The sequence below is a fragment of the Tauraco erythrolophus genome, chromosome 3, assembly GCF_009769465.1.
Source record: "Tauraco erythrolophus isolate bTauEry1 chromosome 3, bTauEry1.pri, whole genome shotgun sequence".
In the NCBI taxonomy this organism is placed as follows: domain Eukaryota; kingdom Metazoa; phylum Chordata; class Aves; order Musophagiformes; family Musophagidae; genus Tauraco; species Tauraco erythrolophus.
In genome coordinates, this window is record NC_141467.1 from 32,842,690 (window position 1) to 32,869,943 (window position 27,254).

General features: G+C 39.3%; 1 protein-coding gene across 1 annotated transcript; it reads left to right on the forward strand.

Annotated features, from left to right (window-relative positions):
* Positions 1–2,511: 2,511 nt before the first annotated feature.
* Positions 2,512–25,449, forward strand: LOC104371719 (sodium-dependent neutral amino acid transporter B(0)AT1). Its single transcript, XM_009977220.2, has 12 exons — positions 2,512–2,713; positions 12,240–12,380; positions 13,919–14,056; positions 15,296–15,477; positions 16,291–16,401; positions 17,155–17,267; positions 18,378–18,506; positions 19,699–19,855; positions 20,578–20,782; positions 21,365–21,524; positions 23,858–24,020; positions 25,240–25,449. The coding sequence occupies exons 1-12, from the start codon at positions 2,512–2,514 to the stop codon at positions 25,447–25,449; spliced, it is 1,911 nt and encodes a 636-aa protein (XP_009975522.1).
* The last annotated feature ends 1,805 nt before the right edge of the window (positions 25,450–27,254 follow it).

A 27,254-nucleotide genomic window follows, 5' to 3' on the forward strand; every position in this document is an offset into this window, starting at 1 on the left:
TTTTGGATCCTGATGCAAACTGCTTGCACATGAAACTTAGAGAGAAATTTTCAGATCATCCTAGCACAAATGTGAATTTATTTCATATCCTATCAATTTGTCCCCATATAATTTGATTCCCAAAGGAAGCTACGATAATTCCTTCCATGTCAGCTTGTGCTGTGCTTAAAGAGAAACATGGTATTTTAGATTCCATAAATTCTGTGTGGAATCTTGATTGTCAAAGATTTCTGATTACAAAGAGTCATTAAGTTGTAGCTGTAAGATATGTTGTCTGGACATCATGTAATCATGATCTGATTCAGTTGTTGAAAGAGGCTCTACGTAAAACTTTGCAAAGCTATAGAACTAAAGCCTACAAGTCAGGGAATGTAGAAATATTATGAGAAGGATGTTAGGATTTCCTATTTGTCTTCTATTTCCTCTTTATTACTGCCTCATATTCCCTATGGCACGAACACTAGGGTTATATTCCTATTCCTATTCCTGTTCAGGAGGCAGAATAATAACCCAGATGAGTTGTGAATTCCTGGACCGTGTAGTTTCGTGCTATTGACTAATAGGTCACTGTCTTTCTGCAAAATTGGAAGTTGAAGATCTGCAATTTGAAAGGTCTCTATTGCCACTTACAAGTGAAAATTGATTTTTCTAGACAAGGGAAGTACAGTAAATGCAATCTTTTTGAACTTCAGTAGACCAGTCACCACTTGACTACAACTGGATGAGCTGAGCTAAATAGGAGATATAACATGAACAAAGAGCTAAGTAAAGATCTGATGATGATAGTAAGCTGTGCTGAAAGCAGAAATGGTGGTCTAAGGTGGGGTTACTAATGCAGTTCTTCAAGGATCAGTTCAGGAACAGTCCTTTGTCATTATTCCACTAACGACTAAGGACAAAAAAATAGTAGCATGTTAGTGAAATACTCTTGACACAATCTCAGAAGTATTGTGAATGCTGAAAAAGTATCATTCAGGAAGAACTGAGTAGCTCAATTTGTGAAGTAGCAGAAACTGAGTGAAATTTAAAATATGCTTTTGGTAACTTAGAAAAAGAAGTTGTGCTAGACGTTAGGAAATCCTTAGTTGGCCCTGCCAGAGGAGAAGAATGGCATTGATCCAGTGATTAATCAGGAAACAGTTTATCTGCAGAACTGATAGGGTCACGAAAAAGGCAAGTGCTATCACTAGCCAGACTGATAGAGATATTTTGAAGTAAAGTTAGGGAAATACTAGTACCTGATTACAAGGCACAAGCAAAAACCATCTGGGCTACTCTATACAGCTGTCCATATGAAGGATGAAGACTTTTTTTGTAACTTTTCTATTCAAGGGATAATGAACAGCCTTCTTAGGGCATAAGAGGACTGAAATTCTAGACCAGTCTTTTAGAAATAGGGAGTACAAAAAAATCAATTCTGAATAAACATGGTAAGGTTGCAAAGGGATACTGCGATGCGTTCACCTTCTTTGGCAGGGGCTGGACTTACAAGATCCCTTCTAGTTCCTTATTTTGACCACCCTGTATCATTGTATGCAATGATCCTGCAGGGCTTAGCTGACAAAATTATTTCTTACGACATATACTGTGTTAGATTTTATATATAGTTTTCAGTAACAAGTACTTACCTTTTGAGAACAGGTAGAAACACAACAGTCTTGTTATGATTGTACTGAAAGAGTAAGGATGTGTGTAGTATCTGTGACATTTGTTGACCAGTGTCTCTTTTTGGTTTTGAGCAGTGTATCATAGGGTCATTGAAAAGGTGAAAGGACCTTTGATTTCAAGCCCTTTTATGAGAAAGGTGTTATGTTCTTCAGACCTTGTTCTGTAATGATTAGAGGCATTAAGGTAAGCAGATTATGCTTATGATTTTAAAGGTCAGATTTTATAATCCTTTTCATTTTCCATCCTTTTTGTCAGAGCATTTAGTAGAGTAAGAACCCTTACAGAGAAATAAGAACATGTTTTGGTAATTATCACGACACATACAATTTTGTAAGCATACACTACGGGAAACTGAGTGTGATGATGATTCACAAGCGGTTCTCAATCTTCCTCATAAAAAATAGTATGAAACCTCTATATGCAATCTGAGGCCAGTGGAATCTTTTTACTCCATATTTGCTAGGGCTATATATGTATTTAAGTGAGTTTAAACAGGGGAGTGGCAAGGAGTGTTTCACAATCTATAGGCGATTACAGTTTATAGCCAAATTATCTCCTGAATTACATTAGCTGAAATCAATGTCTTCTACTAGATGAACAGACTGTTCCGTAAAACCTTGACAGGTAAAGCATTAATAAGTGTCAGAGCTGACTTGGTCAATCGAACGATTTGCTGACGCTCCTTTTTACCATGAGCCTGCACTTTCAAGTTCAGTGTCAAAGGTTCACTATATATAGCTGAAGGCAGCAAATAGATGTTCTCTTTTGGCACAGATTTCCAGCTAGCTGCCTGTTTCATTATCTCCTCACTGGGGCAGCATTTTCAGTCAGGAAATTTAAAATATGGTGAAGCTACAGCTTCCCAATCCTGGCCTGGAGGACAGGATACCTTCTCATGCAGAACTTGAAGTCCTTGAGAAAGAAGAGGCAGACTCCAGACCAAAATGGGATAACAAGGCTCAGTACCTGCTGACGTGCGTAGGGTTTTGTGTGGGCTTAGGAAATGTGTGGCGGTTTCCATATCTCTGTCAGAGCCATGGAGGAGGTATGTCTTTTATATATCTTAACTAACTTTGGCTATAAACTAGGTTTGATCTCTCTTTTGGGAAACAAATAGTGGAATATGCTTAGAGCTGGTCAGCTCCTATAGGAACGGCGATGTCCATCTCTAACAGACCATCCAATGGAGAAAACTATTTCACAGGTTATGATGTTATGTTAGTGATGGAAAAAAAAGGAAGAGACTGGTTTTATTTTGGGACAGAGGATTTATCACATCAGTCTTGCACTGTCAATTATATTTTGATAATATAAAACTAATGGTGCTTTAAATACATACATACATAATATATGTTCAAAAACATTCATAAACTACTTGTGAGCGTGATTCTGATCACAATTTCAAATGATCTTTTTATAATAGGGTTTTCATTGGTTTTGGACTGATCTGTGTATCAGCTGTAGGGTTAGTGTGTGTGTAATTTATGATAGGAGTAAACACGTGAAAGCAGTAAACATTAAGAATATGTTTTTAGCAGTTGGTGTTACTAAGGCATCTAAAATCCAAATATATGTTATTTACCATATAATTTACTGTGATTCCTTTGGGTTCATGCGAGGACTGAATGACTATATTAATAGTTTTGTTTCACTGTTTTGCTAGGTATTTTTAAAGATGAACTTGAACTGAACCATTGCCTAAATATTATATGACAACAAAACTTTCTCATTTTCTGACAATCTTTTCTCCCCACTATCTACTTGTTATCTTCATTTCATTCTGAAATATGTGTGGAAAGTGTTTATTCCTTTGTGATGTCTGATCTTGAAAGAAAACTTTTGGTTTACGGAACAGTACTTCAAAGTAATTTTCACTAAATGTAAACAGTAAGACTTTTAAAACTTGCTCTTCCTTGTTAAAGTAGGGATCAAGGAGGGCTCTGTGGGGAGTTGCTGGTACAAACTCAGGGATGTTTAACTACAGATTACTCAGTTGCAAGAAGAGATACTTTTAAAATCTTAAGATCTCAATTCTTAAGCTTTTTCTAACATGGTCTGATTGGAGTATAAGATATGAGAGATGCAGTCCCAGTAGGGAAGCCTAAGTTTATGTCTTCTACTTCACCAATAGCATGAATTCAAGAGGCAATGGGCACAAACTGAAACACAGGAGATTCCCTCTGAACACTTTTTCACTCTGAGGGTGGCTAAGCTCTGGCACAGTTTGCCCAGGGAGGTGGTGGGATCTCCATCTTTGGAGATGTTCAAAAGCCATCCAGACATGGTTCTGGGCAACTGACTCTAGGTGGCCCTGCTTGAGCAGAGTGGTTGGACCAGCTGACCTTCAGAGGTCCCTTCCAACCTCAACCTTTCTGTGGTTCTGTGTGTTTAGAGTTTACAGTGCAAACTGAAGGTCATTTGCAGCACAGCCAACTCTTGTAACAAAAAAAGTTACAAGACGCACACACAAAAATCATAACCCCCCTTTCTATGTGTGAAATTCTAATTTGAAAAAGTGGATGGACATCTCCAAAATTCATGGCACTTATTGCCTTCTCAGGTTCTTCTACTTAATCTTAGAAAGCAGACATACCCTGATTCCCAGGGTTGATTTATAGGCATTTTCCTGCTTTTCTGTCTATCTTGCCTTTCCCTCGTGTTCTAACTGTATGAAACACAGCTGAAAAATGAACATCCAACAATGCAAAGAACTTGGTATGGAGCATGGTTTTCTGACTGACATCAGTGAATATTTATGAATTGCTGTGTGTGTCTGTTAGTACTGTGTTTTAATTTATCCTTTGGGAGCAATTATTTTTCTTTCTCATCATCCTATGTCTTGCCCTTGCTTAGCCTCGTGGTTTAACCAGCCAGCAGCCAAACATCATGCAGCCACTCATTCACCCTCCCCTGTCCCTGGGGAATGGATGAGGGAATTGAAGGGGATAAGGGAAGGAGACTCGTGGGTCAAGATAAGAGCAATTTAAGAACTGAAATAAAATAAAGGTAATAATGATAATAATAGTAGTAATGATAATAATATATACAAACAAGTGACGTGCAGTGTAATTGCTCACCACCCACTGACAAACACTCCTCCCATCCCTGGCTAGCAATCCTGAAGAAGTCTCAAAACTGCAATTCTGGAAGAGAGCGAGCTCCGAAGAGAGAAGACCTTCCCAGCCAACCCTCATCGATATAGTGAGCATGATGTTGCATGATATGGCCAATGGTATATGCAATGATATGGCTCCTTTGGCCAATTCAGGCCTCAGTCCTAGGAGGTGTGGGTCCTTTCTTCCAGCCATGCTCCCTCCCAGCTTGTTATGCACTTGCACACTGGCAAAACATGGGAAGCTGACAAATCCTCGATGTCTTAGCAACAACTATAAACATCAGTATGTTAACATTCTTCTTATACCAAAAGCCATACTAAATCCAAAACAGAGTGCTATTCTAGCTCTTAAGAAGAAAACTAAAGCTATCCCAGCTGAAACCAGGACACTCAGGAACACTAACAACAGTTACCTCTGGCTTCTTGCTTCCCTGAGACTCTCTCACTCAAATTTCAGGCAGAAGCTGAAAGGCAGTACATAGCAAAGGAATTATGTAGCTGGCTCTGGGCTTAGAGCTACTGTACAGATAGGTAGCCAGTAGCCAGCCTTGCTATTTTCTCTACCAATTCTTCTGTATAACCCCAAATGATGTGACTCTTACCAGTACGTAAGAATGAGCAGCAATGTCTTCCTGTGGCTTCCTTGAAAGGACTCCTTAACTTCATCACACCTGAAGGTGCAGAGCTGTTGTGCAATCCCTCCTCCCTCCCTGCTGTACAGTGCACCTCAGTATCTTCTGGTCGGTCTAAATCCAACTCCTGCCACCACTGCCATCCTCTCCTTACAGCACCTGTTCTCCAACTTCTCTCTTCAATCAGTAAAAGAAACATCTCTTGCTGTTCTTTGGATGGATGGCTTTGAATTCAAACTTGTGACTATCTGTATTGTAAAAACAGATCTTGACATTCTTATTTCTGAAGATATTTCTGCCTCATGGATTTTTTGGCTTCTGCATCTCTAATTCCCATTCAGCTGTGTTCACAGCATAGCGAACACCCAACAGATACAGCACTCTGCATCATCTTTGATTGCACAGACACTCTGTGAAGTCTGGCTTCAGCTACCTTCGGTTGGAAATACATATTTACTAGACATTTTGGACAAGCTTTGCCATAGTCATTGCCACTCAACATGGTGGTCAAGATGATTCTTTCATCTTTGCAGTTGTGTGGCCCACTCAGGAGTACAGACATGCCTCTCTAACACAGCTGGGGAAAACTGCAACGTTATGGACCTTCTTCCAAATTAACTAATACAAAGCACACACCACACACTTGAGTGTGCTGAGGAAGCTCCATTTTCCCCTAGTCTGTCCAGTACCTTTACCCTGGGTGGTCTATATCTTCACAATTCATGTCTTCACGATGTGTCTTCACCGAATACTGAGTGCAGAGCAGCAGGAATCCCTGCTGCTGCTCTCTTTCTCTGGAGATGGGGATTATGCTGCTCCTCAGTCTGTCCCTGGCATGATTATTTTGTAGAGTCCTCAAGCTCATTTTGGATATGATGGTGGATTATGGCTGTGCATTAAGACATAGAAAAAAAATACAGCTATTCAGCACACAGTAAGTATCTGCAGAGGATGAGAAAAAGTCCTATGTGATCACAGAATTAGAGGTTGTCTCATAAGTTGCATGCAGAATCAAGGTTGCATAGACTACCTCATGAAATAGTTTCTAATTTTTGTGGGTTGGCTTTTCTATCTTCTTTCTTTTTGAGGTATGAGTTTATATGGATGAACGTTTGGAGTCATTTAGCATGAGTGAGATCAGATAGCAAGGGTGTAGTCAGTATTTCAGCAAGGACACTCCCAAATGAGGTTGGATGTCCAGCTACTTTGCAAATCAGTGTTTGCACATTTTATATCCTTCATGAAACATAAATGGACTATAGCGAAGTATAAAGTTTACCCTTGTAGTGCTCGAACTCCAAGGCAGGTGAATTTTTTTTCTCTGCAAATTGACTTTAGTAAAGGTAGTTAGGAACATTTAGTTGTATAGATAACTCTTATTTTCAGATGTTTGAATTTAAATCTAGAATTATTTGAGGGCTGCTTCTTCTTACACACAGCCTTATGGTAGTGTTTTAACACCGTGTTACCCAAATACACAAAAATAAATAGATGGTTACATAATTTACTTACTTTTCTTGTCAAAGATTATGAGCTTATGTTTTAAAAAATTGAATACCTACCCCAGTAAAATTTAGTAGAGTAAAGCACATTTTATCCTTTTCCCATCTTGAATGTTGTAAAATACATCATTAGCACAGGCAAACTAGATTTCAATATACACACAATGTAAATGCTACTGTGTTTGCCTCAGTGCTTTCACCAGCTTAATGAGATTGACATTTCCTTTCATTTGATAGCTGTCTCTGACATTATGCATAGCTTTTGTTTAATTTTTATTGAGCAACATGTCATTTAATCAACTGTTAAACATTTTCTTTCATCCCTGATGAGTATTATAAAAAAGAGGATGTCTGTCTAATGTTTAAACCATTGATATAAAAAAAAAGTCTTTAAGTCTACAGCTCGCATATGTCTACAGTAAACCTTGCTGCTGCATGAGGGAGAACTTTTTAATCTCTGTGCACGTCACGCTGAATGAAGTAACAGTAATGACATCAGCAGTTCCTCACTGGTACTGGTACCCTCACTACAGCTGAGGTCTAAGAATGTGATAGTATAGAAAAATATCTCTGCCTGAAGTCTACCTGTCTTCCCTTTCTGAGGAATTATGTGAAAGCAATAATAATTTTTTCAATTTCACAGCAGGAATTATGTGTTCTGAAATACAGTACTGAAACAGGATGATAATCTAATATCTCAGCTGTAAGGTCTTCAGACTGGAAAGATTACTCATTGTTTTTATATATCTATACAGCATTTATTTTCAGATATTGATTTATTTGTTAGGTTCATAAAATTGTGACAGCTTAAAAAGCATTGAATTTTTTTTTTACGTCCCATAGAGCAGCTTTGCTGAGTCACTGTCACTTACTTTCCTTTGTAGCTTCTTTCAGAAAGGTTGAAGAGAAATTGAGAAAAATGGAAAATACAGCAGAGTTAGATTTCTGAGCTGGCTGTTAGAATTCCACCCTGGAAAGAGAAAAACCCAAGAAAGATAAAAAAGTGGTATACGTAATTGAGAACTGTCATTTTATTTCTCTTGAAAATTTATCAATATTCCTGCAGCTAAATATCGGTGGTGTTACTTATTTGTGGAGTTCTGACATGGCACACCCTTCGTCTTTAAGTCATCCCAGCTACCATGCTACGCATGGCTAACTCTTCAATCTAGAAGTGTTTTAGCTGGGTTTTTTGCTTAGGGATATAGGTTCTGCACTGCAGGTGGAAACACACGCCATGGGCTTTATGTCTGCGGTAACAGAATGAGCGGACAGAGCCCCAGCTTCTCCGTTTGTGTCCATCCCAGAACCCGAAATCTATTTCCTGGTGATTCCAAGGTAGCGAGGAAGCTGGGGAGCTGTGAGCAGGCAGTTGGACAGTACATCTTTTCACACAATAGACGGCTTCACAAAAGGCAGCCTTGACCCTTTTTGTGGCTGTGCAAGGAAGGTCATGGGGTTCTTTTACTTGATTGCTCTGCCGAAGATGTGTCATGCTTAAAGACTTCTTTTACGACGTCTTAATAAAGGTCCCTCTGCACATATCTTGAGACCTCAGGAAATCCGCTGAGGTTGATAGAGGGCATGTGGTGTGTCTTGTCACCACAGAAGATGGTTCAATTCTGAGTCTTGAAGCAAATTTGATTCACTATGCTGTCCACAGGGAGAGCACAGGGTCAGTGCTATTGCTGCATCTCGCTGTCTTGGAGAGCGAGGCATGATGTTACATTGCTACAGCTGTGTGAGTGGAGGAGCCCTTTGCATTTCAGGTTTGCAAGAATGTCTCAAGCATGGAAAAATGGAGCCCAAAAGAAAACATCAATCATCCTGCTTTCTACAGAAAATACAAAGTCGAGACTACTTGTGAATGTTTTCTGAAGGAAATGCTCCTAATGCTTCATAGGAAATGGCCTGATCTTCCTTCTGCTAACAGAGATTGTAACTACAAAAAAAAAAATTTCCATGACAGGTATGATAAGAAACAAGTGGTCATAGATTGAAAGGACTATAAAGACTGTGTATTTCCTTACACAACAAGACCTTTGGCCAGTGAGGAGACTTTCTAATCAAGTCCCTAAGCGATCTTACTGTGACCTGATGAAAAAAAAGTGACGTATCTCCATTAGGAGCAAAGATGGCTAAGCAAGGCACTTAGCAGAACTAACTGCCAGCCCATCCTTAAGTTTCAAGAGATGATCTAAAATCACTGCAAGTTGAGTTTCAAAGGGTGACAAAGACTTACCCTAAACGCAAATGAAGAGTATTCGGATCAGGTAGCTGTACAAATACATCTTCTGGACTTAATTACTGCCATTGCTGAGGAAGCATTTTGGCAGAGAGAATTGAGATTGCTGTACAGCAAAGACCTATCTTGCATCCAAAAGGGATATAAAAAGAAAAGATCCAGATGGAGTGGCCATACAAACTCTGTGGGGTCAAGTTTCAGACTCTTAGGAAGTGTCTTGGGCTTAAAACAGAGACAAAGCTCTGAAACTAAAACTTGCTGGTATAAAGACAACTATCTTGTCCTTATCTCATCTTAACCCTCATGAGAGCAACAGGAGGGAAAGTGTCTGACAGATTGACATGAGGCTGGAGCATACGACATATTTCTGGCTGCTTGCAGCTCCATGCATTGATAAGTAACTTTGTCTCAGTGAAAGACCAGAGGCTCTGTGTGTGGAGGTTGTCCCACTGACCCTTGCATGTGGGAAGGACATCATTGGGACGTAGGAAGATGGATCTCAACAGTGAGAGGGCGTTCATCTCGTACACTGTAAAAATCCTGTTTTCCGTGAAAGCAAGAACAAAACAGTTGGGAGAGGTGTTATTCACAGAAATAGGGTGAGGTATCAGTAGAGTACAAAGTCTTTGAAGCCAAATATACACGCACCACATATCTAATCAGATGAAGAGGGACCCTTATGTGCATGCCAGTGCATGTGCTGGCACAGCTGAGCAGGTCCATACAGACAAAATGGGACAAACCTTTATAAATGACAGAAACTGAAAGGACAGAGGGAGTCAGTTCCTTGCAGTTCCCGAGTCTGACACAGTTTCAACGAATCCCAGAACCTCTGCCAGCATTGGGTAAGACTTTTGCATCATCAACAATGACACCAGGGCACAGGCAGCTGAGGAGCACATCACCCTTTCTGGCATAGTTGCCTTTCAGCAGCCAGTCAACAAGACCTGGAGAGAGGACTGGCCTGTTGCATCTGACACTAGGAGCTCCAGCTATCAGTAATTTTATAGAAGTCCCTGGAGTCGTGGGAAGACAGAGGGGAAGAACCTTGTTTGGAAAGTGATCCTAGTCCCTCTGAAATTTAAATATGCTCTACATGTTTCACATGTTTGTGATGTGAAAACACATATTCAGAAAGACATAAGTCAGGAAGTGATTGCTTTAGCACTGACACCATTTGTAATGATATCTCAGCTAAGACCACAGTGCTAAATTTGAATTTGCAACTAGAGGAGTTCAGTTTCCTTAAATCTAGTATGGGCCACCATCCTTCATTCCTTTCTTGTGTTACAAAATAGCCACTTTCCTCCAAGGTGACAAAGTACCAGCTTGAGGGTCCTAGACCTAACAAGTAGCTGCTCCCTGCTAATGCAAGGCTTTTGTTCTTGCCAAAACTACATGGTCTTTGGAAAAGGGAATATAGCTGAGGTGGGAGAAGTGGGGAAGAAAACAAATGGGATGCTGTACTCCTTGGTGATGATGTCCATATTATTCATTTCCCAAGATGATAGATTGACATAGAAGAACGAGAGGAAGAGTCAGCAAAGTTGGAAGTTTAGCAAACTTCTCTACAAATAACAATTCATAGTAAGTCCTTCAGTTTGAAGTCAGCTATTCTTCTGTCTCTACTTTGAAACCTCTTCAGTTCATCAGTCTGTTTTTACAGTGATAGTTTTTAATGCATACAAGATGAGCTACACTGATTTCAAAAGTGTTAAATTTTTAGTAAGAAGTTTTTGTGTTGCTAAATGACATGCTTTACTGAAGTCTGAGAAGACCATGTCTACACAGCTACCTTTGGCAATTGGCTTCAACAAAAAATACATTTGCTGCTGCATCAGTGATTAGTCGTTCAACCTGATGAGTGGCATGTGCATTTTCAAAGTGCTCGGCATTTTGAATAGCATTTTATGTATTCAAAACTACTGATTTTGATTAGTAAATCTTAAAAATGTCAATGGAAGACAGATGAGTAACTAGCATTACTTGAATTCCACAGGAGTGGAAAGCGAAACACATAGCTGGCCGATTTCATTATAATAGTGGCCACTTGATACAACAATATTGTTTTCAGCAGACTTTATTGGAGTATATAGAAAATGAAGACTTTGCAGTAATCATAATTTCTAAAACTCTGGTGTAGACAATATCATGAAGCAGAAAAGCACACAGTTCAGCTCTTCCAAAATACATTCAACTGCCTTGAATTCAAAACTATAGCTTCCATTCTTCAAATTTCTTCTTTCATTTGTTATCTGATTTTCATTGCATACATAAGGAAAAAGTCAGCAAATACCCAAGCCTGAACTGTTCACATACTGGTTTACACTTTTTTAATGCACTTAGATTATTTACTGCTTATGATCAGAAGTTAAAGACTTTTTGTCATGACAGATAACCGTATTTCTCATATGTAGCCATTTTCAAGCATTTGAGACTGCACTTTGGTATTCCATTGTGGTGTTATATGTTATGTCCATGTCCAAAGTACACTTTATTGAGGAAAAAATTAATTTGAAAAACTTCTCCTACACTAACAAGCCGTGTCATAATTAACAAGGTTTGAACCCTGAACTTCATATTTCTTTTACTCAAACATAAAGCTGTTGAACACAGTTGCCAGGAAGTTATTGGTTATTTTATGTAGACAGCCCCAGACTCCTGCCTAATCTTTTGAGATATTTTGCTTAATTCATTCAACTGATTCACATAATTTGCATGATTCACGATTATAAGACCATAATCTTTTGAAGAAAAAAGGAAAGTTAACTACCTTTCCCTCACTTGCAATCCAAAGGTGCCTTCTTCATAGTTTAACCTTGGGAGTGTATAATTTGTGTTTATGATTGTCACTTGGGAAGAATAAGAATTCCTACCTGAAACTGCATATGTAATGAAGTCCCTTTCTTGGGCAATCAGACAAAAGCATGGTTCAGAAACTGGAGAAGAGTTTCCACAAGTATGCTTACAACTCGCTTGCTTTTTCAAAAACCTCCAGAACTGAAGTTTGTGCTTTATTGTAGTACTTCACTGATGGGAAACATCTTTTTTTTTTTTCTTTTCCTTATCCATTTCAGGAGCCTTCATGATCCCTTTCCTGATTTTGCTAGTCCTGGAGGGTGTCCCCCTGCTTCACCTTGAGTTTGCCATTGGTCAGCGGCTGAGGAAAGGCAGTTTGGGTGTCTGGAGCTCTATCCACCCTGCCTTGAAAGGGGTTGGTAAGTCTGAAGACGATATAAAAAGCCACTTGAGAAAGCGCAAGTCTCTGAACTGATAACCTTAAGAGCAAAGCTTCAGGATTTTATTCTGGTGTGCCATAAGAGGTGCCAGGATCTATCCCTTTTCCCTTCTTACTAGCTCTCCATTTATAGGTCATACTAATCATGATAAGGCAGTATGACAATTTTGTGTCCATGTTCCCAGGTACCGTGGGTCCAGTTAAAATGTTTCTCTAATTTGAGACCAATTTCAGGCTTCAGAGATATTTTCTATGTTAGCATATTAGCACTTTCTACCATTAGGATGAACATTTAAGTGTGCCAAAAATTTGTTCTGTAACAGTTTTGTGGATAAATAATACTTGAATCTTTGTCTAAGCTGGTCTACCAGACTTCAGCTCCATGTAATGTTACTTTCTTATATCTGAGAGAGGTACCACGCTAAAAGCCATAGAGAGAGTGTTTTGCAGAAAATACTTCTTCACACCTGTATCAGACTTCTGAGTATTCAAACAATCCATCTGACAATGCAGTAAAAGCAGCATGATGCACATAGCATTAAAAACTCCACAGATACCTCATTACACAGAAGGTGCCATCTGAACATCAGGAAACACTGGGAGGGTGATCAAGTACTGGCACAGGTTGCCCAGAGAGCTTATGGAGTTTCCATCCTTAGAGATACTCAAAATCTGCCTGGACATGGTCATAGGTGGTCCTGCTTGAGCAGGGGGTTGGATGAGATGACCTCCGGAAGTCACTTCCCATCTAAGCTGTTCTGTGATTCTGTATTTTCCACACACTCGAAAGGGAAGAAGCACAGACAGTTAAGACTGTTGTTGGCATCCACTGCATCTGTAAATCAGTTACAAAAGATATTTGCTCATTGCATCTGGAATTTTTTGAACTTCTTCAGAACCTAAGAGCCCTCAAGAGGTAATCATTAGCGTTTACTGTCTGCCAGAGAAGTCACCAGGGATTGATTACTTGGGAAGCAGAGGAGGAGAGATACCAGCATGAATCCAGTACGTTTTCACAGACTGTACCTTCTGTCAGCTATCCTTCCTATACAACAAAGATTAGCCAAAGACATCTGCTGACCTCTGTAGTGACCTGGTGGAAGGGGAAGACAATCTGGGTCTCATTTAGGCAAAATCCCAAGTCAGTGGAGCTTTGCATGTGCCCAGCATCCCAAATTCCCTAGATATCAGCAGGCAAGACTGTGAGAAGGATTATGTAGTGTCTCTAGGGAGTTAATCCACTTACAGGGTTGGCTCCTAAGCGGGTGTCAGCTTCAGTCCCAGAGTAGCTGTAGGCTGTACATCTATGTAGGAATCACCTGTCCAATCTTTAGATGACAAGTTCACAGTGATTAAACCTACATCCAAGACAAAGAGAGGAGAGGGGAAGGGCTATAAACCACAGAATTAGGGTGGGGAGGAGGGTAGGGAAAGGTTGAGGCTCATACCATGTGTTTTGATATGTCTTGAAGATGAGAGTATCAAAATTTCCATTGCGTTTTGACTTTATCTTTTCAGGCATAGCAGCAATGTGTGTATCCTTCCTGGTGGGTTTATATTATAATACGATTATTGCCTGGGTAATGTGGTATTTCTTCAACTCCTTCCAAGAGCCCTTGCCTTGGAGTAGCTGTCCTCTCAATGAAAACAAAACAGGTATGTTTTATGAAAGACTGTATTTTGTTGTGCAGCACGTTTTTCCGTTTCTAGCAATTAGCCTAATTGAGCCTCTTTCTGTAAAACAACAGCAAGGCATGGCAGTCCTGTCAGGAACATTGTGGTATTTTAATGCTTGTGCTTTGTAAAAATTCACATTATATAAAATGTGATCAATGCTTAATCTTTGAGACAAACTTTAACTTTTTATATGAAGCTTCAGCGCTGATTTTGGCAGATGTGTTCACATACAGAATATTCACAAAGTGCAATTCTAGCATGAACATTTACATTTAGATTTAGACACTGTGTTTCATCCTTCACCAACAGCCCTCCGTTAGCATATTGAAAAGGAAAAAAAATATGCATAATCCATATGAAACACCTTTATCTCTCAAGATGACAGCAGTCTATAGCCCCTTGGAGACTGCTTGGTGACAGCAGCTTTGTTTTCTGTAGTCAGTCCTGCATAAAACTGTATGAAGCAGGTTTTTCTGGTGGGTCAGTGAACAGCCCTTCAGAGACCTTTACTCCTCCCAGAATAGGTATAAAAAGCCTCGTATAAGGCACATCAGGGCAGAACACTGCACAGGTCAGTGCATTTCAGGGAGCTGAGAATCCAACCTGAGCTGACAAGACCTTGACTGATGCCCCACAAAACAGAAAGATAAAGTATTGCTGATGGGAAGGAGATGTGGGACGGGAAGAGCTGCCTTCCTGAGCTCCATCAGGCAAGAAAGAGTAGGATGCATGTGGAAAGCCCAAAGTTGTTTGTTTTTTTTTTTAAGATGAGGTAGGAAGTGTACAATCATTGAAAAACATCTGCCTGACTGTTTTTCTTCTACTAAAAAAAATATTAAATGCAATATGCATACATATATGCTCCAAAGTCCTCTCCATGCTTTCTTTGGCACAAGAGGATTCTAACATCGCATTTTTGTAGGAAAAAAGAAAAATATTATAAAGATAGAAAAATCTTTGAGTGAGCTTCAAAGATTTTATCTGCATGCTTGAATTACTAGAAATAACAATAAAATCTGTATTAAAATCCCTGTTAAACAATTCTTTTTTAAATTTCTCTTTTTTTCATTAAATCAGTCTCTAAGAATCTGAAATTTGCCAACAATAAATTTGTTGGCTTTAGGTGGTATAATTTAGAACAGTGGTGTTTATTATTTAACTTCCTTTTTTCCAAGTACATAAAAGACATACAGAATGACAACTATTTTGTGGTTACAGGTTACATAGAAGAATGTGCCAAGAGCTCTTCTGTAGATTATTTCTGGTACAGAGAAACATTAAACATCTCCACTTCCATTGAAAATTCGGGCACTATACAGTGGTGGCTTTTGTTATGCTTAACATGTGCATGGGGTGTACTATATGTGTGCACAATCAGAGGCATAGAAACAACAGGAAAGGTACTCTATCTTGGTTTTTTATGAGATTATATTCATTATGCTGTTGTGATTCCTTATTCATACAGACTTAATCATACTGTAGAAACTGCCTGTTTCTTGAGTAAAACCATGTCTAAAACTTTGTGTGTCGTCACTGCGGATGCTTTTTGAAGAAGGAAGCCGAATGAAATGGAATTTGATTGGATTTGATTTGATTTGATGATTTGATTTGATTTGATTTGATTTGATTTGATTTGATTTGATTTCTGTGGAGATTTTTGTGAGCAATTCAGCTTCCTGCTCCTCATAGGTCTTACTAAAACATTCTTTAGATATTACCACCTTAGTGTTAATATTAACCATTAACACAGGATCAAGGGACTCTGTCTTTTTGCTATGGCCATTCTCTTCAAAACATATATGTATAGATTTATTTGGGTTTGTGCTGGTCATTAATATTATCTCTCTAAAAGAGGGACCAATGTTCTGCTGCCCAGCGAAGCCCTAAGAGCCCATCTTTGCATCAGCAGTATCAATCTGATCTCGGGGTGTAGATTATTTTTTATGCTGCATTTGAATCATCTGAGTTGAATTTCAACAATGATGATTTGTCTTAAATAAAGCACTGTAACTGTAAAAATATTTATTATCAAAATGTACTGCACATACTGTTTGTCTTGAACATAGTTTTCTGTAGCATGTTAATAGTGACTCACTTGAAACTTGCCATTACTGTTAGTCACAATACCTTGTTTATCTCCCTCTTTTCTTCCCTGCAGAGCTATTTTTATTCAAAAGTGTTCTATTTGTTTTATTTACATGCTTCTTGTGCAGGTTGTGTACATAACATCAACTCTTCCGTACCTTGTGCTTACCATTTTTCTAATCCGTGGCTTGACACTGAAAGGATCAACCAATGGAATTGTGTATCTCTTCACCCCTAATGTAAGTCACTGCATGGTTCTTCCTTTAGTGAAACGCGATGTAGTTCTCTCTGTAATTAATCCCCTCCATTGATGCTTTTCTAACTATCTCTCAGACACCTTTAAAATCTTGATTCTGAGAGATGAATCCTTTGCATCAGGTGTAAAATACACATACGCACACACGTTCTCTCCCTTTCTCTCTTTCCCACCTCCCTCCATCAAAATCTGTTATAAAAAATGGAAGGATCATTACAGAGCAGTGCAATGGGGTTGCCATAAGAGGGCTTGCTTTCTTTTCCTGTATTCTAGTTAAGGACAAGTCTCACTTTAAAGCACAAACCATTCAGTTGGGAGTAGAACCCACCAAATCGGTATGGCTACATGGACAAAAGTCCTAACAGAATGGTTTAACTATACAACAGCTTTTAAACAAAATTAAAAGGGGTTTCATTTTCCACGAGAAGATCTCTGAATGGTCATTATTAATGCTGAATAATAAACACCTCTTCTGGAAGCATGCATGGCAGCTGTCAGCTATGGAAAGTAATTTGTTTATCAATTTTCAAAATACTTGTAGTAAACCTACAGATAGGTTTTCTTTTTGAAAAGAAAAAGTAAGTTTGACAGAAGTATTGACCTATTTGCTAACATTCTTCAAAAACGGTGAGTTCCGCATGATTAACGTTCTTGTTTTAATTTTTGTTTTGAAACAAAAAATTCAGTCTAAAGAGCAATGCTGCATGTGCTTAAAGCTGTATGTCTGATGCCTCAGGTTACCGAACTGGCTAACCCAGTGACGTGGCTGGATGCAGGTGCTCAGGTGTTTTACTCTTTCTCCTTGGCTTTTGGAGGCCTCATTTCATTCTCCAGTTACAACTCTATTCAGTAAGTAGACAGGCAAAAGCCACATTTTATGTGAATATTTCATTCTTTCAAATGAAGCATGTCCACTTCTACCCTATCATTACACAGTAATTACTTGGGATCGGGACACCATCCCCTCAGCCATGTAAGGCACATCTCTGACTGATCCTAGCTCTCCTGAGCCAAGACTTCAAGTCCCAGAGAGAGCTGATTTCCTGCAGAAAGATGTAGTGGCGCAGGCTAGAAGGAAGGGGGGTGGCTGCCCACCACCAGCTGATGAGCAAGAGCTTCCTTTGCAGGAGTGCTCAACGCATGGTGTTGCCCTTTGTCTCCACGCTGTCGGAGCTGCGTGACGGTATGCACATTTCAAAGCAATTTACAGACCAGTTTAAATCTTTAGCTTAGAGATTCGACTTCTTTATCTTCTCCCTCAGATTAAAGTCTCTTTCTGGCTCTGCAATTTTTTCATCTTAGCACAGGTACGCTGGCAAGTGCCTGCAGCAGAGGAATCTCTACAAAGCAGTTTAACTTTCACAATGTAATAGCTTGTCTGTCTGACCTTATCAGCATAACATTCCATCGTATTTCCGAAACTTGAGGACATTTTGAAGCATCTTCTGCCCAACAATCAAACAAAACTGTTCCCAAGTGCTCTTAGTTACTGAAGCTTCACAGTACCAAAGTGCTACGGAACCTTTTGGTCACTTTTCCCTTCTGACTGTCCAAATTCAACCCCAAATCTTTCACCTTGCAGCAGAACACCCCAACAGCTAAGATACTGCTTATGTCAATGTGTGTCTGCACACATGCATGAAAAGGAGAAGACATACTTTTTCTGCCCCTCATGTTTTACTTTCCATGAGCCAGATATGGAAACAACTCAGCCAACTATTCCTTACTAATGGGATTATTTGAGGACAAGAAAACCAAACATAGCTATTAAACTCTTTAAGTCATCATGTTTTAATTCACTAAATCTATCTTTAGCGGCTGTACTTTTATATTCTTAGCGTACTGATGTACCTAGCATCTGTAGACCACTTTTTTGTTAGTCTTGGCAGCAAGTTTTTAGTATTTATGTTGGGAATGTGTTTGAAATCCTTTTTTATTTTTTTTCTCTCTGAATTGCAGCAATAACTGTGAGAAAGATGCTGTGATAATCTCAATCATCAATGGTTTCACATCCGTCTATGCAGCAACTGTCATATACTCCATCATTGGATTCAGAGCCACAGAAAGATATGATGACTGTTTTGACACGTAAGTTATTGAAAAAAGACCCTAAAAGATACAGGTGTTTGTTTGGGTGAGGCAGCTCTGTTAGCCTGATGATAATGGATTTATTATTTCTGAACAATTGCAGCTCCTGACCAACATGGCATCAGACCACTCATTACTTCAAAAAATTTAAATCATGTGGTATCAACCCCATAGGGAGTGATAATTATTTGAGTCATCTTATTTCCTAGATAGATGTTACTTAAGCAACCGTATTTTACACTATTCCCTGATGTTTCCCAAAAGTAACAAGGGACAAAGAGGATATTCCATACTTTAATGTGGGTTTTTTTGCAACAGTTCTTTCAAATATAACTGCAGTTTATGTAACAATTTCTATTTACATAAAGTTAGATTCAGTTCATGATGCATTACTTCACTAAAGCATGCTAGAATATCTGTAGTTTTGGAGGTAAATGTGAAAAATTAATCATTTGCAACAATGAAACATGTTCTGAAGGAATTTATGTACTTAACTGAATAAGGTAAGTTTCAATGAAACTGGTTCAGTGAAAAATTGGATTTTACATTACTTACTTTAAAAACAAACAAATGAACAATTTCTACTATGGCTGATGTCAAATCCTCAAAGACCTCCCAGTATAATGGCTAAACTACTCCATTCTGCCTTGAAGATCGTTTGCAATGAGCCACTGAAAGCACAGCCCATTTTAAGAAAGCTCACTGTGACCAGGCAGTTCTGACAGTCCTGCAGAATCCTGGCCACAGCTGGATCACAGTGTAGGCACCTCCGATGCTGCTAGTGACTCTGAGTACTACATTGGGAAGTTACTCAAATTAATTAATTAAATTTTTCCCATTTTAATTCATTAGATGAAGCTCTACCAACCACTACTACCACTCACACGTTCCCAGGAGCTGCCTAGTTTGGGAACTGGTGCCCAGTCTGCAGTGCAAAGGTGGGCACCTAACTTCTGCACGGGTCCCTTTTGTGCCGTGAGAGACAGTATCAGACTCACCTTGGAGGAAGAAAGAATGGCACTTGCACAAAACTGCTGGACTTCCCAATTTCAAAATCTGATCTTGAGCAACAGAAACATTGCTCCTTTTGTATATTCATAAAAAGACATTGTGCTTTTTATAACTTGCTTGATGATGAAAATGAATCCTTACAAATAAATAATTTCAAATTACTTGTCTTTCACTTTTTCAGAAATATTCTTACTCTGATAAATGCATTTGATTTGCCAGAAGGTAATGTAACCCAAGATAACTTTGAACAAATGCAGCAGCTATGTAACATGACTGATCCAACGACTTTTGCAAGCCTGAGTTTTGAATCCTGTGATCTGGAAAGTTTCCTGAATGATGTAAGTTTAACACCCTGACTCATATTGATATCATAAATATGGTAGGAATGCATAGCAATTTTTTAATTGCCTAATGCTTTTCTTCTGAGGTTGTTAGTTTTTTTTATATTCCTACTGATTGATTGCAATTGGCCTGGAATGCCCTTGGACTGAAGAACTACTTTACCCCATTTTGCTTTTGAAGAGATAAAGTGTTTAATTCCTCTGAAAAGTACCGGCAGTCTGTCAGATTAGTAGCTAAACCCACAAATGTCCTAGGCTGGCCACATGTTGTGGGCAAAATAGCAGCAGGTGTTTCTCTGGAACTAGCTGGTTGCAGCCATGATGGGACAAGATGACCAGGGAAGAGACTCCAAGAGCGAGGAAGCAATGGGAGCAAGCCCTGTCCCAATCAATACGAGTGTGTCACAACACAGAAAGAATGGACCTTGACAATGGGGTGAAAAAAGTTACAAGAAGAATTAGATGCGTGCACCTTTCTTTTTTGTTGTTAAAAGGTGGTGAGTTACAGATGAAAATGGGTGTCCACAAAATCCCATGAACTGAGTTTGCATTGTAATTACAGTAAATACATTGCGGCATTAGGAGGTCTTTGTAGAAACAAAAAGCATAATTATTGTGATACGACGTAGCATGCACCAAGCCTAGTGAATACCAACATAAATTTAAGTGCCATGTAATGTTAATGAGCCTAAATTTGGAGCTTCTGAAATCTTCCACAGGGAGTCGAAGGAACTGGCCTGGCCTTTATTGTCTTCACTGAAGCTATCACCAAAATGCCTGTTTCACCTTTATGGTCCGTCCTCTTCTTCATCATGATCTTCTGCTTGGGTTTGTCATCTATGTTTGGAAACATAGAAGGTGTGCTTGTACCTTTACAAGATCTTAAGATTATACCCCCCAAAGTGCCTAAGGAACTTGTTACTGGTAAGTGCATTTTTAGAGTCAAGTGACCTCCCCCTACCCCAGGGAATAGTTTATACGCTGAAAAATCAACACGCTGCCCATCTGCTTTCTGATCTGGCATGGTCCTAAGATTCCTAGGTAATCTAATGAAGGTTTTCTCACATCCCCCAACGAGTCAGCTCCTGTGAGATTCCTCTGAGCCTACAGAGGGCTGGTGACTGCACGGCTGGCCCATCAGCTTGCTCATGGTGATTATCGTCTCCTTCACTGAGAAGCTGGCGGACCCAAGTCCTTCACCCGGGCAGGATTTTTCTCACTGCAGCATTGTCCCACCAGATAGGAGGAAGAGGACCTGTTTTCTTTCCTCAGCCATTTTGTTTGCAGCATCTCCCACCTGTTCAACGTCAGGAGAGTTTGGCCATTTTACCAGGATAGATGCAGGCCTTCTCAGAGTATCGTTGAAAAATGAAGTGGTTACCTTCAGGCTGCAATTGAATTAAAAGTTACTTATAAAGCTTCCTAGCTACTGGGAAAATGTCTTACTTTTTTTTTTCCTTTTGCTTTCTTTGCCTAAATGTGCTGTTATTTTGTCTTTTTTCACAGGTCTCATTTGTGTGGTGTCTTACTTGATCGCTTTTATTTTTGTGCTGAAGTCTGGTAATTACTGGCTGGCTCTGTTTGACAGTTTTGCTGGCTCTATTCCCTTGCTAATAATTGCATTTTTTGAGATGTTTTCAGTCGTCTACATTTATGGAATAGACAGGTATGAAATACAAGTTAAACATTAATAGAAGGTAGTGCGTAGTGCGTAAATCGATTAGTTATATAGCTGCAATCTTGCTACACCTCAGTGCATATCATTTCTGTTATAGAAATCACTGAAAATATGCTAAATTAGTTTAGGGTTGCTTACCAATTTAGGTTTCTAAAATAGTTCTCAACAAAAAGAAATCATGCTTTGTGAAGAGCGTAGTGGGGATTTTTATTTGTACGTGAAAGCTTTCCGTTTTTCTATTAACGCATTATGATAGATAATGCTCCATAACAACCTGCTAAAATAAACACATCCCTAAGATCTTGCAAGAAAATATTACGCACTAGCAAGTGCCCTAGAGTACAGTAATATGAATGCAAATAATTTATTTTTTTAGTAGGCAATAAAATGCAGGTATTGCAACAGTCACAAAATGCCACTATAGCACATGTACACTTTAAATATGGTGGCGTTTGCAACAAATCCTCTTTGGGATAATTGCATCCAATATTTAATCAGCAGAAGCAAAGTACAAGCACATTGGCACTGAGCTGAAAGTTTAAAACACAGGAATATCCCAGGAGTGTTTAAAGTGAATGCTGAATGATATTGTCCAAAGCAGGGATCTAAATGCAGGCTGCAGATAACTGTTTTACAATAGGATGCAAAGCCAAGGCTACTGAGATACGTTCTTAGCTGATAGATCCAGTACTTTATCAGTTGTAGCAGTGAGTGATTATCCTATCAACTTTCCAGAGATGCAATAAATCAATTTTCACCATCTTTCTCTTCATAATTAATATGTAAGAAATAAAAAAAAAATGTAGGGACTTCAGTATCCCGTAGGTTTTGCTTGAACCTGTGCCAAACTCTCCAGCTGTGCTGCTCCTGTTGATGGGGTGAACGCCCTTGTGACCCATCTTCCCATATTTAGAGTTTTATATTACCTGAGGAGGCATGAATCAACTTAGGTAAATTAGATGAGCAGAGGGAGTACCCTAAGAATGCTTATTTTAATTTGTTAAGGACAGAAATGTCTGCGTTGATCACTTTTCCTTCCCTTTAAAATCTCAGAACGCTTTACAAAGCCAGATTAAAGCTATTCCCAGGATGCAAACATAGGCTGAGGCCATAGAGGGGTGAGGATTGGTTCAGAAAAGAGCTTCACACCAAACTTTCATGTTCTTGGCCAGTACACGTCACTGTAGCCTTCTCTGAGCACAGAGCTTATCAGGGCTGTCCAAGGTGGTGTTATCTGCTTCAGAGGAGTTGCTGTGACCTTCTTCTGAGAAAGGGTCATTAGTAAAAAGATGGCTCTCCCGCCTGAAGGAGGATCTGTGAGTTATCCGTGACACTCACGTGAACTACACCTGGACACACTCTGCAGTTGGGACATGGAGATCCATATAATTTTAAGAATGATACCTAGATCTTAGATGTTAGGGATGAAAAGATAAAATAAATTTACACAGTAATTGAGACTCAACTGAATTCTGTGTGTTGTTCATAGCTGTAGGACCAACTGAATAGTCCCCTCAGACTTAGCCCAATAGGATACACGGGAAAGCCAGACAAGAGGACTGACTATGGAACCTTCAAACTTCCAGAATAGTTATTTTTTAAGAAGTGTGTGCACATGATGCTGTATCATATGTAGACATCATAAATTGATTCAGGACTGATGCAGACAGTATCACTCTCAATGCAGGGATTGTTTCTTCTTGTGGAGAAATTTTTGCCCCATTGTCCACTGTGTGCTCTATGAATAACCCAAATAACACAATTTTAGTGTTCTTAGTAATGTGTGAAGTTAAATATTGTTTCAGTACTCAACCTGAGAAAACTGATAGAAATTCAAATTATGCAAACATTATACATAGAATCTAATTTTTAAAATTACTCCAATCTGCTTTTTGTCTTTTTTAATATTGTGCCATTCCTTTCAATTTATGCAGTTTGGAGATGCTTACCAAAAAATTGTGGAATAATACTGCAATATAATATAGAGAAAGTCCATCTGTATTGACTCTTTCATGTTGAAACTATTTTTGCATGTGCTTCATACACTTCTTGAAGAAAGTACATTTTCAAAAATAATTTTCTTGACCTACTTTTGAGAACTATAAGCTAAAAACTTCTAACATAGTTGCTACAATATTTGCCTTAATTTGAACTACTTAGGTCTAACTTCTGATTTTGTTAATCAATCCTTGTTTCACACTGACATTAGCAAAGCCCTGGGAAGCACAGCTGGGTGTAGTTTGGAATTCTCCATTCATGAGCACGCATTCTTTGATCTTGACCAGTTTTTACTGTCCTGAACTTCCTGTTTTTGTTTCTAGGTTTAGCAAGGATATTGAGTTCATGGTTGGACACAAGCCCAATATTTTCTGGCAGGTTACCTGGAGAGTTATCAGTCCTCTCATTATGTTAGTTATCTTCTTCTTTTATTTTGTGGTGAAAGTCAATGAAGAACTGCTCTACAGTGTTTGGGACCCTAGCTATGTAAGTATATAAAACCAAAATATTTATTTAGAATTACTTTATGTATTCTTCTTTCATGTAAGAGTCATAGTCAGTTATACTCATCTCCTATCTGAAATGGTTTTCCAGTAAAAAACAGTACTACAAGACATAAAGTAAGAATAAAAAGTAACACTTAGAAAAATAAGTCCTAAATTCAACTGGGATGCCTGCAACTGGTATATAGTGACACCTGAGTTGCTTTCCTGAAGTGGAGAGAACCAAAACATTAGTCCAGTTGTCAGGCAAGACTGAAACAGATCCCCAGTACGGATTATAGAAGAGCTGGAAATGTCATAATCTTTCTATGTTAATAAAGGACCAAATCTGTGAAGCCATTTCGATATTGCACTTGTTTCTGTGTGCATTTAAAACTACAGCACTGCTGGTTACTCATCATTGGCAGAAGAAATTATTATTAATTCATATTAATATCCAGATTTCTTCTTTTGTCTTCCAAATGTATTGGTATGATTTAACTTTTAATTGCAGCAATAAGTTACCTACTTTTGCTTTCCTCCCCTTGCAGAATAAAAAGCTGTATGTGGTACAGAGATGGGAATATCTGAAAAAAAAAGTGGGTCCCATAATTTTAGCCATCACCCCATCTCTTCCCGGTCTATCTAGCTTTGCCTTTTTGTTCTCTGGCTTTATACCAGTTGCAGAAACAGTCATGTAGCACCCATATGGTAAAGATAATTTTTTATTTTCTTAAGACAGAGACAGAAAGGGAGGGAAAGGGAGACAGGGAAATAGGACTGCTTTCTTCTCTCCTCCTTGGCAACCTCATTTCCTTCTTAATAATGTTTCATTTTTCCCGCACCCTTTGATTTCAGCCTTCCCACTTAAAGGCTGTTTGGCTACCAAGCCCTGGTGGCCTATAAGCTGCTCCAGCCCCACGGTCCTTTGCGCCCAGGAAGGCACAGGAGGCGTGCCAAGCGCAGTCCCATCAGTCTCCCTTTCTGGCTCTTACTTCTTCACACTATTTCCTGTCTGTTGCTTTTAAGTAAAAATAAGTCCAAAACAGCTGAGACTGGAAACCCTTGAGCTGGAAACTGCTGTGGAATTGGCAAATTATTATGCTGTTGCGGCTAGCTACTCTTCTGATTACATTTTCCATCTGTTGAATTATTGCATGTGTGCATGTTCCCAGGTATTTGCTCCTCATGACTTTCTACAACTTGAATGTTTGCTCTTTCAGGAGGAGTTCCCCAAAACACAGAAGGTTGAATATCCCAGTTGGGTGTACGCTATTATTGTAATCCTCGCTGGAGTGCCTAGTTTGGCAATCCCCGCCTTTGCCATCCACAAAGCCATCAGAAATTGCTGTCAGAAATCAGATGATCGTGCAGGCCTTATGATCTCCACATCTGAGACTTCTGTTAATGGAAATATAAAGTATTCAGCATAAAACCATTTAAAAATGTGGAGGAATGCTTTGTCTGTGAGAAAAGTAAAAATATTTTTTTTTAAAAGAATCCAGAGTTAATTTTATTTTCATAAAAGGGTAACTATGTATTGTTTCCAGGGAAACATCTCTTTACTTAACAATGCAATACACTGTGAAGAGTTAATGGCTTAAATCCTGGAAGCAGAACAGCCACGTTTGCAAGTGATTGGGGCACCTGACCAAATCATTTGTCCTCTTCTGGTTTGAAGTCAGCTTGTCCACAACTGGCTTGCAGATCTCTGTTTGAGGATGTACTGCGCTTGACATGCCATAAGTAACTCTTCCATGTGCAATCGTTCTGGCTGGGTGGCCAATATGAGGTGTAATTTTACATTGACTTCTCTTGCACGTTAAATTGTTTTTACTTTACATGCTGCTATATTGCACAAAGCCACCAATATTATTTGTCTCATGCAGAAGCTTAAATATTTAATAAAAACATTTCTGAGAATGACAGTTTGATTAATTCATAACTTTGGATATTTTATTAATTGCTTATTACTTCCAAGTTCCTAGCAGATGGCGCTGCTTTAGCTGATGATAGAAGAGGTATACTTGCAATGGGGCAGCAGCAGCTCAGGAAATGCCAAATTCTGCCTTCTCTGGCAATCTTGAGCAGGTGGTGCCTGGGAGGTCCATGCTGGTGGGGGATCCAAGGCACTCAAGTGGTGCAAAGCTTCTTGCCCCTATCTGTCACAGTCAAAGCGGGTAGCTCTAGTTCACGCGCAAACACACACACACATGCACATGCACACCTACCTCACAACAGTCTCAAGCTTCCAACTTCCAGGTGACCCAGAGGAGCTCAGTCAGGAGTCCCATTCTTTAAGCACTGGAGAGAGAAAGAGGCACCATTAGAGCACCCAGGCTGAGTGCCAGAAGAAGACAGTGTAAACATCCCCTCTGGATAGATGGTCCTTTTCATCCATCTGTCCCTGTACATACGCAACATATTCATATCACTTTGCAGCTCTCTCTATACACAGCTTTTAAGACAAGAATTGATTCCATTTACACCCTGACACTCTCTTATAATGAAAATACTCTCTTGCAAGAAATAGGGATAGTAAGGGTACATCTACTGTAGAGTATATCTTTAGAGTAGTATATCTACCCTAAGTAGAGAGTAAAGTACCAGGCATAGTTTGTGCATTTGAACGATTAAATTCATTTGCATTTCAACTTCAATTTTTTAAAATTCTTTGAATGTGAGTATTTATTTAAGGATGCTATTCTGCAATGGGAAAAACAATTTTTGTCCGATTTTCCTCCTGAGAAAAAGCTCAGCCACCAAAACTGAGTAAAACTGAGTTTGAAGCGGTCGGCTGCAGGTGGCAGATATGGAAATGAGCGTGTTGCCAGAACAGCCCCTGGACAGCACAAGGCATATCCAGGTCTGAAATGCAACAGCAATGGGGGCAATGGTGGTGAGTGCCCTGCCAGCACTGATGCTATGTAAGTGCTGTGGAAACACACTGTGTGCACCGACTCGTGCATGCCCTGTAAGAAGCTGTAGATGTCCCATCCCTGAAGGTGTTCAAGGCTAGGCTGGATGAGGCTTTGAGCAACCTGATCTAACGGAAGGCAGGTCCAGGGCAGGGGGGTTGGAAATAGATGATCTTTAAGGTCCGTTCCAACTCAAACTATTCTATGATTCTATGGGACATATTGATATGAGACTGGGAAGTTGAGTGGCTCCACCTAAGGATCTGGATGCTTGCAGAGCTGCAAGCAGATCAACTGTGCTTACCTAGGGAGACCTGTGT